Raw genomic sequence first — 19,663 nt, 5'->3', positions numbered from 1 at the left:
TGATGTTGTTGTTTTGCAGGCAGCAGCTTATGCGACTGAGAAATGCCGGTGGGCTGAACACTGTCACAAGGGCACCTCAGGTATATGGCTTGATGATTCTAATAGACCTGCCATGCCACGTTGTACTTTACAATATCTTGCTAAGTTGTCACATGGTCAAGACCATGTGTCAAAAGGAGGGATGGTGGATCTTGTAAATAAATATTGGAGTGCAGTAGGATTTACTGTGTTTGCCCCCCCAAAATTGTAAGAAGTGTGTGATCTGTATGACTAATAGTATCCCCGTGTCCCATCCCAGGCCAGATGGCCCCTTTGAGCACTTGATGATGGACTCCATTGAGTTGACCCCTTGTGAGTGGAACAATTATTGTTTGGTGATTGTTGACATATTTTCAAAATGGATTGAATCTTTTCCTTGCAGGAGAGCCACAGCGGCAACTGTGGCAAAGGCTCTTCTGAGAGAGATCATACCAAGGTGGGGTCTACCGTCAAATGTCTCCTCTGACAATGGTCGACATTTTGTGAATGAGATTGTTCAGTCCCTGTCAGAGTCTTTACAGGTTGATTTGAGAACCCATTGTGCCTATCATCCTCAATCTGTGGGTGCGGTAGAATGGGCAAACCAAACCCCCAAAACGAAATTGATTAAACTGATTGGTGAAAGAAGCCTGACATGGGTGAAAGTGCTTCCATTGGCACTGATGAGCATGAGAGGCAGATCCCACACAGTGACTGGTCTCTCTCCCCATGAGGTGCTGACAGGGCGACCCATGAGAATGACTAACACGCCATTTCCTCAAAACAGGTTGACATTGCAGGGAATGGAAGAAGACATGGTAGCATACTGTGTCTCACTTAACAATGTTCTTAAGACTCTCTTCCCATGGGTGAAGGCTTCTCTGCCCAACCTATCAAGAGGAACTGAGCATTGTCTGTGCCCTGGAGACTTCGTGGTGGTAAAAGACTACAGAAGGAATAGCTGGAAGGGTCCTTGTTGGAGAGGAACATATCAGGTTTTGCTGACCACCCCAACTGCAGTAATGGTAGCTGAGAGGAACACCTGGATTCATGTCTCATACTGCAGACGAGTTCCTGCCCTTGAGGAGGATGGCAGGAGTCCCATCCCTTAGGCTGTGTGGCCTGCCTGTCTGGATCTGCACCATTGTGTTGATTGGAACAGTTTGTTGCCCTCCAGTGGGTGACCGTTCAGGTGAAGATGAAAGTCCCGAGCCAAAGGGACCACTGCAGACCCGGAGTAGTGGTCCAGAAGGAGAAGTCAGCCAAAGGATAAGAAAAGTAAAAGGTAAAGATGAGGGAGGGAATCTGTTCCTCCCTCTCAAGCTGAAATGGTGGCAAATGTCACCTCAAATAAGACTTCTTGTTGGGTACCTGGGTTGGGTCCAGTGGGAGTAGGTAAGGGTCTCCCATATGTAGGGGTTCCCTTAGGGGTTGACTTAACTATTCAACTGTCCTCAATATTGTCATAGGTCAATTCCCTCCCCAAAGAATCCCGACCCCATGACTTATTTTGTGACGTACAATGTTATTGTCAGCCTTGTATATCCTAGACCAAACAATTGCAGTAACCCACCCATCCCTATCGTAGGATCCCTGGTAGCCCCCTGGTGTATATAGGAAATGGGAGTAACCATTTGGGTGAAAATGTTTGTAACTTTACTATGTTGGTTAATGGTAGCAATAACTGCTCTCTTGAAGTACATGATTCTGTTACAGGAGCACCAGGAAATGTGAGTTATACCATTTCTGTCTACAATAAGTATATCACACTGAAAGGAGCCCCAAATGGTACCTACTGGTTGTGTGGCCGATTTGCTTATTATAGTTTACCACCTATGCTACCAGTCAAATGTTTGGACACACCTACTCATTCAAGGGTTTTTCTTCATTTTTTATATTTTCTACATTGCAGAATTATAGTGAAGACATCAAAACTATGAAATAACACTTATGGAATCATGTAGTAACAAAAAAAGTGTTAAACAAATCAAAATATATTTTATATTTGAGATTCTTCAAATAGCCACCCTTTGCCATGATGACAGCTTTTTACACTCTTGGCATTCTCTCAACCAGCTTTTCTTGGGCCAAGAAACACGAGCAACGGACATTAGACCGGTGGAAATGTATCCTTTGGTCTGGAGTCCAAATTTGAGATTTTTGGTTCCAATCACCATGTCTTTGTGAGACACGGTGTGGGTGAACGGATGATCTCCGCATGTGTATTTCCCACCGTAAAAGCATGGAGGAGGAGGTGTTATGGTTAGGGGGTGCTTTGCTGGTGACACTGTCTGTGATTTATTTAGAATTCAAGGCACACTTAACCAGCATGGCTACCACAGCATTCTGCAGCGATACGCCATCCCATCTGGTTTGGGCTTAGTGGGACTATCATTTGTTTTTTAACAGGACAATGGCCCAACACACCTTCAGGCTATGTAAGGGCTATTTTACCAGGAAGGAGAGTGATGGAGTGCTGCATCAGATGACCTGGCCTCCACAACCCCCCGACCTCAACCCAATTGAGATGGTTTGGGATGAGTCGGACGGCAGAATGAAGGAAAAGCAGCCAACAAGTGCTCAGCATATGTGGGAACTCCTTCAAGACTGTTGGAAAAGCATTCCAGGTGAAGCTGGTTGAGAGAATGCCAAGAGTGTCCAAAGTTATTATTTGTAAGGAAAACAACAACGAAGGCAATTGCGAACGCCAGCCAGAAAATGTGCCAGTTCGTGCAATACTGTGCAAATGTCTGCATACTTGATCTGCGGAAACACTGCTTGGGCTCTCATTGAAGAGAGAAGTTTGTCTGGCTCAGTAAAGCCTCAAACATAAATTGTCCGCAACACTGAAATGGGCTACTTCTATGTGAATTAAAGAGGAGGCGGAACACACCTCAATTCAGACAGTTGTTAGAAAATAAATCTTGTTTGAAAATAATTTGAAATTGACAAGTTGAAACATAGCCTATAGATAATTAGCAATCAGCGCGTGTTAATAGTCCTGTTGCGTAACGATCACATTTTGGAACAGCGAGTGCATTCTGACATCACATGCATAAAACAACTCATGCTGGGGTGACCGTTAGAGATATTTGTAACTCACGTGTGAAAAGGTTAAAACATTACTCATTGCTTCAAGCCATACCTTGCCACACCCACCAAACAGGATCAAACGTACAGTTGAAGTCGGAAGTTTACATATACCTTAGCCAAATACATTTAAACTCAGTTTTTCACAATTCCTGACATTTAATCCTAGTAAAAACTCTAACCCTAACCCTAACACTGTCTTAGGTCAGTTTGGATCACCACGTTATTTTAAGAATGTGAAATGTCAAAATAATAGTAGACAGAATGATTTATTTAGCACATTCCCATTGGGTCAGAAGTTTACATACACTCAATTAGTATTTGGTAGCATTGCCTTTCAATTGTTTAACTTGGGTCAAACATTTCGGGTAGCCTTCCACAAGCTTCCCACAATAAGTTGGTGGAATTTTGGCCCATTCCTCCTGACAGAGCTGGTGTAACTGAGTCATGTTTGTAGGCTTCCTTGCTCGCACACACTTTTTCAGTTCTGCCCACACATTTTCTATAGGATTGAGGTCAGGGCTTTGTGATGGCCACTCCAATACCTTGACTTTGTTGTCCTTAAGCCATTTTGCCACAACTTTGGAAGTATGCTTGGGGTCATTGTCCATTTGGAAGACCCATTTGTGACCAAGCTTTAACTTCCTGACTGGTCTTGAGATGTTGCTTCAATATATCCACATAATTTTCCTTCCTCATGATGCCATCTATTTTGTGAAGTGCACCAGTCCCTCCTGCAGCAAAGCACCCCCACAGCATGATGCTGCCACCCCCGTGCTTCACGGTTGGGATGGTGTTCTTCGGCTTGCAAGCAACCCCCTTTTTCCTCCAAACATAACAATGGTCATTATGGCCAAACTGTTCTATTTTTGTTTCATCAGACCAGAGGACATTTCTCAAAAAAGTACAATCTTTGTCCCCATGTGCAGTTGCAATCCGTAGTTTGGCTTTTTTATGGCGGTTCTGGAGCAGTGGCATCTTCCTTGCTGAGCGGCCTTTCAGGTTATGTCAATATAGGACTTGTTTTACTGTGGATATAGACACTTTTGTACCTGTGTCCTCCAGCATCTTCACAAGGTCCTTTGCTGTTGTTCTGGGATTGATTTGCACTTTTCGCACCAAAGGAGACAGAACGCGTCTTCTTCGTGAGCGGTATGATGGCTGCGTGGTCCCATGGTGTTTATACTTGCGTACTATTGTTTGTACAGATGAACATGGTACCTTCAGGCGTTTGGAAATTGCTCCCAAGGATGGACCAGACTTGTGGAGGTCTACAACTTTTTTTCTGAGGTCTTGGCTGATTTCTTTTGATTTTCCCATGATGTCAAGCAAAGAGGCACTGAGTTTGAAGGTAGGCCTTGAAATACATCCACAGGTACACCTCCAATTGACTCAAATTATGTAAATTAGCCTATCAGAAGCTTCTAAAGCCATGACATCATTGTCTGGAATTTTCCAAGCTGTTGAAAGGCACAGTCAACTTAGTGTATGTAAACTTCTGACCCACTGGAATTGTGATACAGTGAATTATAAGTGAAATAATCTGTCTGTTAACAATTGTTGGAAAAATTACTTGTGTCATGCACAAAGTAGATGTCCTAACTGACTTGCCAAAACTATAGTTTGTTAACAAGAAATTTGTGGAGTGGTTGAAAAACGAGTTTTAATGACTCCAACTTAAGTGTATGTAAACTTCCGACTTCAACTGTAGGTCAAAGTCTGTTCAAGAAAGTTTTGGGGAAACGTGTAGTTCAGTACAAAATGATCTGCAACATAGCAGACGTTCAAGCGAACTGAACGCACCTCAGTTTTACAAACAGGAATTCAGGTCAAGTCAGTTTTGCCTGAATCAATTAATGCATGAAAATTCTGCTTCCGGTTTCTCGCCTATCTCAGAGAGGAAAACAATGTTCCTATAAAGGACTTGTATCACATTGATCGCACCTGTTTGTTGGCGACTCCACGAGGGTAACGAGCGATGTCATCACGTCTGCGCTCCACCCTCTCCCAGTCGTCCAACCAGAGCTGGCGACGGTAGTCAGATTCACGGGCCGTGATTCGCTGGTAGATGGCCTGGTTCTGACTAGTCACCTGCAGCAGCTCATGCCTCCTCTTCTCAGCGTTCAGACTACAGGACCGAGAGAGAGACCCAGAATGTTTAGTTCTGTCTTCCACGCATCACTATGTATGCTCAGTGTAAACTACCATCATCCAAGGTACTATGACTTTAGCCAAAGGGTCTGGGCCTTTATGGCACAGGAAGTAGTGCACTCATCCTTGACAGAATTTCCCATTGAGCATTTTGTATAGGGCATTATAACACTTTTAAAGGTAGACTCAGTAGAATGGCGTTACCATGAGCAGTACCACAGATATTGTGATGAGCGAGATGCAAGACTTCGCTCTCACACAGTCACACAGCATATCTGCATATGTGCACGGGATCGCTTCACGCTGTTACAGTGTGGTAGCAACGGGACCAAAACAGTGGAGAAGTTTAGTCTTGTGTCAATGCTCTTAGTTGTTGTGGAAATTAACCCACTATACTGTTTACTTTGTTTACCAGCTCAGTGGCCTAGTGGTTAGACTGTCCGCCGTGAAATTGGGGAAGGTTGTGGGTTCGATCCCTGGCCGAGTCATACCAAAGACTCTAAAATTGGACCTGATGCCTCTGCTTGGCACTCAGCATTAAGGAGATGGATTGACTAGCGTCCCTGGGGTGTATTTGTACAGCAAGCTGCCTCACGCTACAGAAACAGGAGATAGGCTTATGGCCCGTTCTGGCTCGGACAAGGCTTACTTGTTATAACACTTTGCTTCAAACAGCATTATGCTGCCTGCTTGTAATGCTTTTATAGTTATAGATGTTTATGGGCAGCGATTAGTACTTATGGCATGCATTATAGAGCATTATGCATAGATCATAACGCATTATGAATGCGCTTGAAATGCATTATGAAAAGGGTATTCATAGGAAGTGTCTAGCAGGAAGCATGACTATCCAAGGGAGTCTGCCAGGTCAATACCAGGTACTGTTCGCAGACAGCTCCATCTGCAGCTCAATAATTCAACAAGGGGCCATGTCAAGATTGGTTACATTAATGATTTGATGAGGCAACAGAAGAGTGCGGTGGCAAAAATAATTTTCGGAAATCGAGTACGCTTTAAATACCAGGATGTTATACTCATTTCGGTTTTTCATCTAGTAGAATTTGCTGCACACTTTTCGGGAATTTCTTTTTTAAATGATCACGTCTATTTAATTGTAACGTTACATATCTAAAAACAGATCTGCAGCTGCATACCATGCCTTTAGCTAGCTACCTGCTTTAGTAGGACTATAGGAGTCCAATAAGACTGGTTCCAAAATCTGATAGGATTTTTCTATTGGATTCTTGTATTGGAATTCCATAAGATCCTATAAGATTCAATACTATAGGATAGAATCCCATAGGAGTCCAATAGGACTGGTTCCAAAATCTGATAGTATTTTTCTATTGGTCATACTGCAAATGAATTGCATCCTTGAATCACTCCCATATTGTGGTGGTGTGTTGAAGAGGTTGAGAACCTCAGGAAATTATCACTGGTGTGAGTAGGCAAAGGATATGGAGATTGTGCTCCGGAGACACGGGAGAGAGGCTGTTCCTCAGTTTACTGGTCTTTAATCAGTCCATACACTGTGGTCTGAAATAACAATTAATTGAATAATATCAATACTATGGCTTGACAGGTTATAAAAAGTAGGTAGGGCGAATGAACGGTCTGCTGCACAGTCACTATGGGAGCTCTTTCTAGAGCACCCGCTTAAATTGTGCATTAAAGCTTTTTGTTAACTCTGTAAATGGTTAAGCTAGTGAGAAATATGTGAACACTATCAGCCAAAACTGAAATGTTGATTTATTTGTACATATTATATTACGCTAATTCCCCGTACGTGGACAGTATGTATTACTACATTACATAACCTCACATTTTGACCACATCGAATTGAGGGTAATGTAACAATGACGCTGTGAGTCCACTACCACTACTCTACCGCCAGGAGCTCACGATCACCGATGTCGTAATTCCTCTCTGCAGGGGACAGTTTCTTAGAATAAAACGCACACATGTACAACTTCTGTGGGTTACCCTGTCATTGAGACAGAACTGCCCCCACGCCTACCTCTGAAGTGTCCACCTCTAACCACAAAGGATGTTGTGGGATCTGGGTCTCGTCGGCTGCTGGGCTCCACACCAACCTACGGGGCCTTCCCTTAAGGAGAGAGGTGAGAGGAGCGGCGGCAGAGCTGAAGTTCCTGATGAAGCAGCGGTAGCAGTTGGCAAACCCCAAAAACCGTTGTAACCCCTTTATGGTGGTAGGAACTGGCCATGATCTGACTGCATCTACCTTCCTGTCATCCATCCTCACACCCTGCGGGATGATTTGGTAGCCTATGAAGGAGACCGTCCTCTGGTGAAATTGGCACTTCTCAGCCTTGACGAACAGGTGGTTGGCGAGGAGGCGTTTCAGGACTGTTCGAACGTGAACAATGTGATCCTCCAGGGTAGCCAAGTAGATCAGGATGTCATCGATATACAGTGGGGAAAAAAAGTATTTAGTCAGCCACCAATTGTGCAAGTTCTCCCACTTAAAAAGATGAGAGAGGCCTGTAATTTTCATCATAGGTACACGTCAACTATGACAGACAAATTGAGAATTTTTTTTCCAGAAAATCACATTGTAGGATTTTTAATGAATTTATTTGCAAATTATGGTGGAAAATAAGTATTTGGTCACCTACAAACAAGCAAGATTTCTGGCTCTCACAGACCTGTAACTTCTTCTTTAAGAGGCTCCTCTGTCCTCCATTCGTTACCTGTATTAATGGCACCTGTTTGAACTTGTTATCAGTATAAAAGACACCTGTCCACAACCTCAAACAGTCACACTCCAAACTCCACTATGGCCAAGACCAAAGAGCTGTCAAAGGACACCAGAAACAAAATTGTAGACCTGCACCAGGCTGGGAAGACTGAATCTGCAATATGTAAGCAGCTTGGTTTGAAGAAATCAACTGTGGGAGCAATTATTAGGAAATGGAAGACATACAAGACCACTGATAATCTCCCTCGATCTGGGGCTCCACGCAAGATCTCACCCCGTGGGGTCAAAATGATCACAAGAACGGTGAGCAAAAATCCCAGAACCACACGGGGGGACCTAGTGAATGACCTGCAGAGAGCTGGGACCAAAGTAACAAAGCCTACCATCAGTAACACACTACGCCGCCAGGGACTCAAATCCTGCAGTGCAGACGTGTCCCCTTGCTTAAGCCAGTACATGTCCAGGCCCATCTGAAGTTTGCTAGAGTGCATTTGGATGATCCAGAAGAGGATTGGGAGAATGTCATATGGTCAGATGAAACCAAAATAGAACTTTTTGGTAAAAACTCAACTCGTCGTGTTTGGAAGACAAAGAATGCTGAGTTGCATCCAAAGAACACCATACCTACTGTGAAGCATGGGGGTGGAAACATCATGCTTTGGGGCTGTTTTTCTGCAAAGGGACCAGGACGACTGATCCGTGTAAAGGAAAGAATGAATGGGGCCATGTATCGTGAGATTTTGAGTGAAAACCTCCTTCCATCAGCAAGGGCATTGAAGATGAAACGTGGCTGGGTCTTTCAGCATGACAATGATCCCAAACACACCGCCCGGGCAACGAAGGAGTGGCTTCGTAAGAAGCATTTCAAGGTCCTGGAGTGGCCTAGCCAGTCTCCAGATCTCAACCCCATAGAAAATCTTTGGAGGGAGTTGAAAGTCTGTGTTGCCCAGCGACAGCCCCAAAACATCACTGCTCTAGAGGAGACCTGCATGGAGGAATGGGCCAAAATTCCAGCAACAGTGTGTGAAAACCTTGTGAAGACTTACAGAAAACGTTTGACCTGTGTCATTGCCAACAAAGGGTATATAACAAAGTATTGAGAAACTTTTGTTATTGACCAAATACTTATTTTCCACCATAAATTGCAAATAAATTCATTAAAAATCCTACAATGTGATTTTCTGGATTTTTTTTTCTCATTTTGTCTGTCATAGTTGACGTGTATCTATGATAAAAATTACAGGCCTCTCTCATCTTTTTAAGTGGGAGAACTTGCATAATTGGTGGCTGACTAAATACTTTTTTTCCCCACTGTACATGACCACCTGGCGGCGGAGCATGTCTCTGAACACCTCGTTAACGAATGCCTGGAATACAGACGGAGCATTGGCTAAGCCATATGACATTACCAAGTACTCTTAGTGACCAGACATCGTGCTAAATGCCGTCTTCCACTCATCCCCCTCCCAGATGCGGATGAGATTGTATGCACTCCACAGGTCCAGTTTGGTAAAGAACTGGGCCCCGCGGAGCTGCTCGATGGCTGACGGCACCAATGGGAGAGGGTAAAGATACTTTGTGGTGATTTCATTGAGACCTCTGTAGTCAATGCAGGGAGACAAGTGACCCCTACCTCCATGGGTTCAGACTCTGATCCTGAGTGTTCACTGAGGGATGGAGAGAAGCGATGAGAGTACCGGCGCTCCCAAGGTAGGTTATCCAGACGGATGGCCATCGCAATGAATGCGTCCAAGGTGAGGTTGTCGTCTCGACAGGCCAGTTCCGTCTGGACCTCTTCACACAAACCTCTTCTAAATAGCGTACGAAGCGCCGGCTCATTCCATCCACTGGATGCTGCTACTTTTAAACAGAGCTATGAACCCTTCATAAGAATCAAGCTCCTCCTCTGCTCTCTCCCAGACGGCCGTAGCCCATTCCAACGCCCGCCCAGTCAGCAGAGAAATCACTGTGGAAACCTTGGACCTCTCGGTGGTGCGTAACATATAAGGAGCACTGAAGTAGGAAGCCACGGCATTTGGATGGTGTACTGTCATATTTATCCGGGAGGGATGAATGGGCATCGCTGACCTGAGCGGGTTGCGGAATGGGCTGATGTGCTGAGTCGACTGGTTGTAGAGTATCCTGCGCTGGATGAAGGCAACGCCTCCCGGGTGTGTTCGAGACGTGACACACTGTGAAGAACCTCCTCCATAGACGATCCCAGTTGTGCCAGCTGGTCATGTTGTTGATGTAGAAGATAACCCTGTTCATCGACCGTCTGAGAGATATTCAAATGTCCTGTTGCTTCCATGGTTTGAGTCGGTATTCTGTAACAATGACACTGAGTCGAGAAGCAGGTGCAGGTGAAACGTTTAAGAGCTGTGGTCGGGAGAGGTTGTGTTTTCTCTAGCAGGAGGTAAGCTTGGCTTCTTATATGGTGTTGAGTAAAGCTTAAACCATGTATTTAGATCGTAGGTAGGTAGTTGTAGTTAGGTATTGTAGGTAGTTTATTTAGGTAGTTATTTAGGTAGTTATTGTAGGTTTCCATAGGTAATTATTGTAGGTAAGTATTGTTTACGGCGGAGCCCGGCGAAGCACGAGGCTAGCTAGCTAGCGGGTAGCTACTGGTAACGTTTAGCAACGGTGGAGAGTTGTTTCCAAGGTTAATGTGCGAGCTAGCCAACGTTTAATTTTTGCTGCGTTATGAAAGGAACTAGACACGGACACGAATTATCTGTTTAGTGTGTTAACACACTATTGGTAGTTTGTTGTAACCAAGTATTGGTGCTAAACTGTGTGTTACTGGATGCTAGCATGCTAGTTAGCTATGGTGTCATAGTTAGGCATCGTGGGCTGTTGTGGGTAGTTACTGTAGGTTGGCATTGTTTTTCGGCGGTGCCGGGTGTAGCACGAAGCTAGCTAGCTAGCCGTTCTTCAAACAAAGTCAACACAGTAGCCATTGCTAGCTAGCCAACACGACCAGCTAACTGTACTGTAGTAGCTAAATACAATATACTTGTGCTAGCTAGCCAACGTTTAATTATTGCTGCGTTATGAAAGGAACTAGACACGGACACGAATGATCTGTTTAGTGTGTTAACACACTATTGGTAGTTTGTTGTAACCAAGTATTGGTGCTAAACTGTGTGTTATTGGATGCTAGCATGCTAGTTAGCTATGGTGTCATAGTTAGGCATCGTGGGCTGTTGTGGGTAGTTACTGTAGGTTGGCATTGTTTTCGGCGGTGCCGGTGTAGCAAGCTAGCTAGCTAGCCGTTTTTCGAACAGAGTCAACACAGTAGCCATTGTGTGCTGTACTGTGGCAGCTAAATACAATATATTTGTGCTAGCTAGCCAACGTTTAATTATTGCTGCGTTATGAAAGGAACTAGACACGGACACGAATTATCTGCTTAGTGTGTTAACACACTATTGGTGGTTTGTTGTGACCAAGTGTTGGTGCTAAACTGTGTGTTATTGGATGCTAGCATGCTAGTTAGCTATGGTGTCATAGTTAGCTAGCTGAATAAAGTGGGTTGAGTCTATTCCTTTAAACATTGAACCGCTGTGGTTCACAACAATTCTGATTTCTAAAGGTGGAAGTTGGGAGAGTTTTTGTTCGGGTGGTTCAGTGAAACAATTATAGTTTCTGAGGTGGAAGTTTTGGTGAGGGAGGCCCTGCTCTCTCCTCTCCCAGATGTTTAGTTCATTTCATTCCGATCTCCTCTGCATTATTGTAGCCATTTGCTACAGCCTGTCAATTATGCCTCTGCCTATCCCTGTTCTCTCCTCTCTGCACAGGCTACACAAACGCCTCACACCGCGTGGCTGCTGCCTCTCTAACCTGGTGGTCCCTGCACGCACCCCACACCTGGAGTTCCAGGTCTCAGGCAGCCTCTGGAACTGCCGTTCTGCTGCCAACAAAGCTGACTTCATCCCAGCCTATGCTAACCTCCAGTCCCTCGACTTCCTGGCGCTGACGGAAACATGGATTACCACTGAAAACACTGCTACTCCTACTGCTCTCTCCTCGTCTGACCATGTGTTCTCGCATACCCCGAGAGCATCTGGTCAGAGGGGTGGTGGCACAGGAATCCTCATCTCTCCCAAGTGGACATTCTCAATTTTTCCCCTAACCCACCTGTCTATCTCCTCATTTGAATTCCATGCTGTCACAGTCACTAGCCCATTTAAGCTTAATATCCTTGTCATCTATCGCCCTCCAGGTTCCCTTGGAGAGTTCATCAATGAGCTTGACGCCTTGATAAGTTCCTTTCCTGAGGATGGCTCACCCCTCACAGTTTTGGGGGATTTCAACCTCCCTATGTCCACATTTGACTCATTTCTCTCTGCCTCCTTCTTTCCACTCCTCTCCTCTTTTGACCTCACCCTCTCACCGTCCCCCCCCTACTCACAAGGCAGGCAATACGCTTGACCTCATCTTTACTAGATGCTGCTCTTCTACTAATCTCACTGCAACTCCCCTCCATGTCTCCGACCACTACTTTGTTTCCTTTTCTCTCTCGCTCTCCTCCAACACTACTCACTCTGCCCCTACACAGATGGTAATGCGCCGCCGCAACCTTCGCTCTCTCTCTCCCACTACTCTCTCCTCTTCCATCCTATCATCTCTTCCCTCTGCTCAATCCTTCTCCCTCCAATCTCCTGATTCTGCCTCCTCAACCCTCCTCTCCTCCCTTTCTGCATCCTTTGACTCTCTGTGTCCCCTATCCTCCCGGCCGGCTCGGTCCTCCCCCTCCAGCTCCGTGGCTTGATGACTCATTGCGAGCTCACAGAACAGAGCTCCGGGCAGCTGAGCGGAAATGGAAGAAAACTAAACTCCCTGCCGACCTGGCATCTTTTCCCTCCCTCCTCTCTACATTTTCTTCATCTGTTTCTGCTGCTAAGGCCACTTTCTACCACTCTAAATTCCAAGCATCTGCCTCTAACCCTAGGAAGCTCTTTGCCACATTTTCCTCCCTGCTGAATCCTCCCCCCTCCTCTCTCTCTGTGGATGACTTCGTCAACCACTTTGAAAAAGAAGGTTGACGACATCCGATCCTCGTTTGTTAAGTCTAATGACACTGCTGGTCCTACTCACACTGCCCTACCCTATGCTTTGACTTCTTTCTCCCCTCTCTCTCCAGATAAAATCCTGCGACTTGTGACTGCAGGCCGCCCAACAACCTGCCCGCTTGACCCCATCCCCTCCTCTCTTCTCCAGACCATCTCCGGTGACCTTCTCCCCTACCTCACCTCGCTGATCAACTCATCCTTGACCGCTGGCCATGTCCCTTCCGTCTTCAAGAGAGCGAGAGTTGCTCCCCTTCTCAAAAAACCAACACTCGATCCCACTGATGTCAACAACTACAGACCAGTATCCCTTCTTTCTTTTCTTTCCAAAACTATTGAGCGTGCCGTCTTTAGCCAACTCTCTTGCTATCTCTCTCAGAATGACCTTCTTGATCCAAACCAGTCAGGTTTCAGGACTGGTCATTCAACTGAGACTGCTCTTCTCTGTGTCACGGAGGCTCTCCCGCACTGCTAAAGCTAACTCTCTCTCCTCTGCTCTTGTCCTTCTAGACCTGTCTGCTGCCTTTGATACTGTGAACCATCAGATCCTCCTCTCCACCCTCTCCGAGCTGGGCATCTCCGGCGCGGCTCACTCCTGGATTGCGTCCTACCTGACCGGTCGCTCCTACCAAGTGGCGTGGCGAGAAGCTGTCTCCGCACCACGTGCTCTCACCACTGGTGTCCCCCAGGGCTCAGTTCTAGGCCCTCTCCTTTTCTCCCCTATACACCAAGTCACTTGGCTCTGTCATATCCTCACATGGCCTCTCCTATCATTGCTACGCTGACGATACACAACTAATCTTCTCCTTTCCCCCTTCTGATAACCAGGTGGCGAATCGCATCTCTGCATGTCTGGCAGACATATCAGTATGGATGACGGATCACCACCTCAAGCTGAACCCTGGCAAGACGGAGCTGCTCTTCCTCCCGGGGAAGGACTGCCCGTTCCATGATCTCGCCATCACGGTTGACAACTCCGTTGTGTCCTCCTCCCAGAGTGCGAAGAGCCTTGGCGTGACCCTGGACAACACCCTGTCGTTCTCCGCTAACATCAAGGTGGTGACCCGCTCCTGCAGGTTCATGCTCTACAACATTCGGAGAGTACGACCCTGCCTTACACAGGAAGCGGCACAGGTCCTAATCCAGGCACTTGTCATCTCCCCGTCTGGATTACTGCAACTCGCTGTTGGCTGGCCTCCCTGCCTGTGCCATTAAACCCCTACAACTCATCCAGAATGCCGCAGCCCGTCTGGTGTTCAACCTTCCCAAGTTCTCTCACGTCACCCCCCTCCTCCGCACACTCCACTGGCTTCCAGTTGAAGCTCGCATCCGTTACAAGACCATGGTGCTTGCCTATGGAGCAGTGAGGGGAACGGCACCTCTGTACCTTCGGGCTCTGATCAGTCCCTACACCCAAACGAGGGCATTGCGTTCATCCACCTCTGGCCTGCTGGCTCCCCTTCCTCTGCGGAAGCATAGTTCCCGCTCAGCCCAGTCAAAACTGTTCGCTGCTCTGGCACCCCAATGGTGGAACAAGCTCCCTCACGACGCCAGGACAGCGGAGTCACTCACCACCTTCCGGAGACATTTGAAACCCCACCTCTTTAAGGAATACCTGGGATAGGATAAAGTAATCCTTCTACCTCCCCAAAAAAAATTGTAAAGTGGTTATCCCATTGGCTATAGGGTGAATGCACCAATTTGTGAGTCGCTCTGGATAAGAGCGTCTGCTAAATGACGTAAATGTGCCCTTGAGCAAGGCACTTAACCCTAATTGCTCCTGTAAGTCGCTCTGGATAAGAGCGTCTGCTAAATAACTAAAATGTAATGTAAATGTTTAAAAAAACAAGAAAACATGAAACGAGACAGTGTAACAGTGGCGTTAAAGCATGAACACAGGAACAATACCGACTAAGGAATAAACGTAAGGGAGGGACAGATAAAGGGGAGGTAATGGAGTCTAGATGTGAATCATAATGATCTGCAGATGTGAATCATAATGATCTGCAGATGCGCGTAATGATGAATCCCAGGTCCGGTGGTTAGTATTCCGGCGACGTCGCACGCCAGAGAAGAGGAGCAGGAGTAGACGTGACAGGTAATTACACATCCTTTATACCTCAGATTAGTGACGTTAGTATAAACGTTTATAGTAATCACAATGACACAAAATCGATTGCATAAAACAGATCAATATCATTGGTTTTGTACCATTGATTTTGTCATACCCACTGGCGGTCTTAGGACTTCTACCATCATACTCAAATGGCAGGGAAAATTTGGAGCGCTCTCTGTATAAAAGTTGCTGGCCTCACACCTATACATGGATTTGAGAGTCAACTACCACTCAAATAACAGCCAAACCTTGTCAGTGTTTATTTCCTATGGCGGGCCGAGATTCGTTGTCCGCACCCCCACAAAAATCGAATTAGCATAATAAAAAAATCCCCATAAAAATCTGTCAGTTTAAGCTACAGATATATTTTGCATTGGATGTGTCTCAATCCACCGCATCCACCGATGTCACACTTCTGCATCTGCGGTGAAAGGTGACAGAGCTAGAGCGGTGTTTGTCAGACCATGAGACATCCCGAAAATCGGTCTTCTCACAAAATCGTCTGTAGCGTCCAAACGGATTTGGTCAAGACCCCACAAGCATCTTGGGACTCGTCTAAAGTTGGTACAGCCGATCTGCCAACTTCTGTCTGTAGAGTCCGAACAGTTTGGGCTACACACCCCTCTGTCGAAAGGTGAGACTCTCACAAACACGTACAGTACCAGTCAAGAGTTTGGACAAACCTACTCATTCAAGGGTTTTCTTTATTTTTCCTATTTTCTACATTGTAGAATAATAGTGAAGACATCAAAACTATGAAATAACACATATCGAATCATGTATTAACCAAAAAAGTGTTAAACAAATCAAAATATATTTTATATTTGAGATTCTTCAAATAGCCACCCTTTGCCTTGATGACAGCTTTGCACACTCTTGGCATTCTGTCAACCAGCTTCATGAGGTAGTCACCTGGAATGCATTTCAATTAACAGGTGTGCCTTCTTAAAAGTTAATTTGTGGAATTTCTTTCCTACTTAATGCGTTTGAGCCAATCAGTTGTGTTGTGACAAGGTAGGGGGGTATACAGAAGATAGCCCTATTTGGTAAAAGACCAAGTCCATATTATGGCCAGAACAGCTCAAATAAGCAAAGAGAAATGACAGTCCATCATTACTTTAAAACATGAAGGTCAGTCAATACGGAAAATTTCAGTGCAGTCGCAAAAACCATTAAGCGCTATGATGAAACTAGCTCTCATGAGGACCGCCACAGGAAAGGAAGACCCAGAGTTACCTCTGTTGCAGAGGATAAGTTCATTAGAGTTACCAGCCTCAGAAATTGCATGTGTAGTTCCCACCATAAAGCATGGAGGAGGAGGTGTGATGTTGTGGGGTGCTTTGCTGGTGACACTGTTTGTGATTTATTTAGAATTCAAGACACACTTAACCAGCATGCTGCCACAGCATTCTGCAGTGATACGCCATCCCATCTGGTTTGGGCTTAGTGGGACTATCATTTGTTTTTCAACAGGACAATGATTTGACATTGGGCTATTTATCAAAAGTTATTGTCAACGGGAAGCAGTGACAGTTCATTTTCAACTAATGTTTTAGGAATATAAATTGAACTTTCAACGTCCAGTTCCAATAGTATTCTACATAATTAGGTAAAAACTGCTTAATGTGTCTAAAAACATGATGTGATTGACTTATTTTTATGATCTACCAGAAATCATGAAAACAGGTTTGACTCGCCTATAATAAGGTACATATATTCAGCAATAACAAACAAGATAAACATTTCCCATCTGCTATAGCAATACAGTGACTCAAAAATGACATAGAAATGGCAACAACTTAGCTAGCTAGCTAGATAGTCAGCTGACAGGCTAAATGTGTCTAACAGTAGTCTCTTAGCCAGCATAAAATCGAGTGCACAAAATGCTGTATAATGATGAAAATATGACTAAAACATTGACTTTGTCAGGAAACAAATACTGTACTCACAGTTTTGCATTCACACACAGTGTAGCTCAGTTGGTAGAGCATGGCGCTTGCAACGCCAGGGTTGTGGGTTCGATTCCCACGGGGAGACAGTATGAGATAAATGTATGCACTCACGAACTATAAGTCGCTCTGGATAAGAGCGTCTGCTAAATGACAAAAATGTAAATGAATGATAAAACAGTTTGAATAATAATGTTAGAAAACTGGAGATTCTCTGCAAAGGTTGAGAGCTAAACTTGGGAGTGAATTAACACTGTACGCTTGTGCTAGCTGTGATGTCATCAGTCTTAAAATATTCGACTACAGTGGGCTAAATCAGGGTCATACAGTGTTTCTTGGTGTTCTTAAACAAATCTACTTTGCCGCAAAAGTATACACCTCACACACATGGTTATGGGCTTAAAAAAAGAAGACACCTGTACAATGTCAGATATAGAGTTGAAATGTATTCCGTTTTGAGTTTGCATCTCAATATTACACTTTATATACATCACAGAAGACTGAAATATAACAAAACTGTTTGACATAGAAACTGGATTTTTTCATTTAAAAAAAGAATCATGTTTATTAATTATGAAATAATGAAAAATATTAGTAACATTCCACCCATGAGGCCACTAGGTCATTTGACTGCAGGAAAAGGCTACAGGGACAGGCTTTCTTACAGATGAATAAAACAGAAATGAATATAGAACTGCTGTTCTGGTCAACGAAAATGTTATAATTAATGTTGTTGTATTGTACTGGAACTAATGACAACAAACTATAATTTAATGGGTTCAATTAAGAAAAAAAGTTATAATAGGATTTTGATTGGGGTGCCAGAATCCTAGAAGACTAGTCCAATAGGAAAAACTCCAGGCCCCAGAAAAGACACGTACAAATTTTGCCAGACCACTTTTGAACCTGTGGTGCCACCTCTGCCTTTTGTTAATAAAATACTTTTCCTGCTTACAGATGCCTCTGTACGTAATAAATTATAGTTTTTAATCCCGGTGCTGAGTTAATGCGAGTTAATATGTAGCGGCTAATTGTATAGCTAGTAGGCTATGTGTTTTTAGAGCGACTGAGGTGAATGAAGCTACAGCAACCAATGTGATAATGGCTGGGGTAATTTTTGCTTGTTACTTAAACAAATCTCTCTCTGATCTTTTAACTTATCTCTTGAATCTTAAAAGCCCTTAAAATATCTTAAAAACCCATCTAGGGAATGGTGCAGTAAATCAGTGTAAAGTAGGTGATATTATGGTGCAGTTTATGTTTATCTCACTGTTTAATATACAGTGAGGGAAAAAAGTATTTGATCCCCTGCTGATTTTGTACGTTTGACCACTGACAAAGAAATTATCAGTGTATAATTTTAATGGTAGGTTTATTTGAACAGTGAGAGACAGAATAACAACAACAAAATCCAGAAAAACGCATGTCAAAAATGTTATAAATTGATTTGCATTTTAATGAGGGAAATAAGTATTTGACCCCCTCTCAATCAGAAAGATTTCTGGCTCCCAGGTGTCTTTTATACAGGTAACGAGCTGAGATTAGCAGCACACTCTTAAAGGGAGTGCTCCTAATCTCAGCTTGTTATCTGTATAAAAGACACCTGTCCACAGAAGCAATCAATCAATCAGATTCCAAACTCTCCACCATCGCCAAGACCAAAGAGCTCTCCAAGGATGTCAGGGACAAGATTGTAGACCTACACATGGCTGGAATGGCCTACAAAACCATCACCAAGCAGCTTGGTGAGAAGGTGACAACAGTTGGTGTGATTATTAGCAAATGGAAGAAACACAAAATAACTGTCAATCTCCCTCGGCCCGGGGCTCCATGCAAGATCTCACCTCGTGGAGTTGCAACGATCATGAGAACGGTGAGGAATCAGCCCAGAACTACACGGGAGGATCTTGTCAATGATCTTAAGGCAGCTGGGACCATAGTCACCAAGAAAACAATTGGTAACACACTACGCCGTGAAGGACTGAAATCCTGCAGCGCCCGCAAGGTCCCCCTGCTCAAGAAAGCACATATACATGCCCGTCTGAAGTTTGCCAATGAACATCTGAATGATTCAGAGTAGAACTGGGTGAAAGTATTGTTGTCAGAATGGAGCTCTTTGGCATCAACTCAACTCGCCGTGTTTGGAGGAGGAATGCTGCCTATGACCCCAAGAACACCATCCCCACCGTCAAACATGGAGGTGGAAACATTATGCTTTGGGGGTGTTTTTCTGCTAAGGGGACAGGACAACTTCACCGCATCAAAGGGACGATGGACGGGGCCATGTACCGTCAAATCTTGGGTGAGAACCTCCTTCCCTCAGCATGTCAAATACCCAAAAACACACAGCCAAGGCAACAAAGGAGTGGCTCAAGAAGAAGCACATTAAGGTCCTGGAGTGGCCTACCCAGTCTCCAGACCTTAATCCCATAGAAAATCTGTGGAGGGAGCTGAAGGTTCAAGTTGCCAAACGTCAGCCTCAAAACCTTAATGACTTGGAGAAGATCTGCAAAGAGGAGTGGGACAAAATCCCTCCTGAGATGTGTGC

At 44.7% G+C, this 19,663-nt stretch overlaps 1 protein-coding gene across 1 annotated transcript in view; it reads right to left on the bottom strand.

Moving 5' to 3' along the window:
* Positions 1–19,663, bottom strand: part of si:ch211-284k5.2 (sperm axonemal maintenance protein CFAP97D1) — a 36,803-nt gene that overhangs the window by 14,831 nt on the left and 2,309 nt on the right. The window contains exon 4 of the mRNA XM_045205205.1: positions 5,053–5,236. Coding sequence (XP_045061140.1) covers positions 5,053–5,236 — 184 coding nt within the window. The remainder of the gene's footprint in view (positions 1–5,052; positions 5,237–19,663) is intronic.

This window comes from Coregonus clupeaformis, chromosome 19 (genome assembly GCF_020615455.1).
Source record: "Coregonus clupeaformis isolate EN_2021a chromosome 19, ASM2061545v1, whole genome shotgun sequence".
Taxonomy (NCBI): Eukaryota; Metazoa; Chordata; class Actinopteri; order Salmoniformes; family Salmonidae; genus Coregonus; species Coregonus clupeaformis.
The sequence above is the reverse complement of the archived record's forward strand: the minus strand, read 5'-3'. Positions and strand labels throughout refer to the sequence as shown.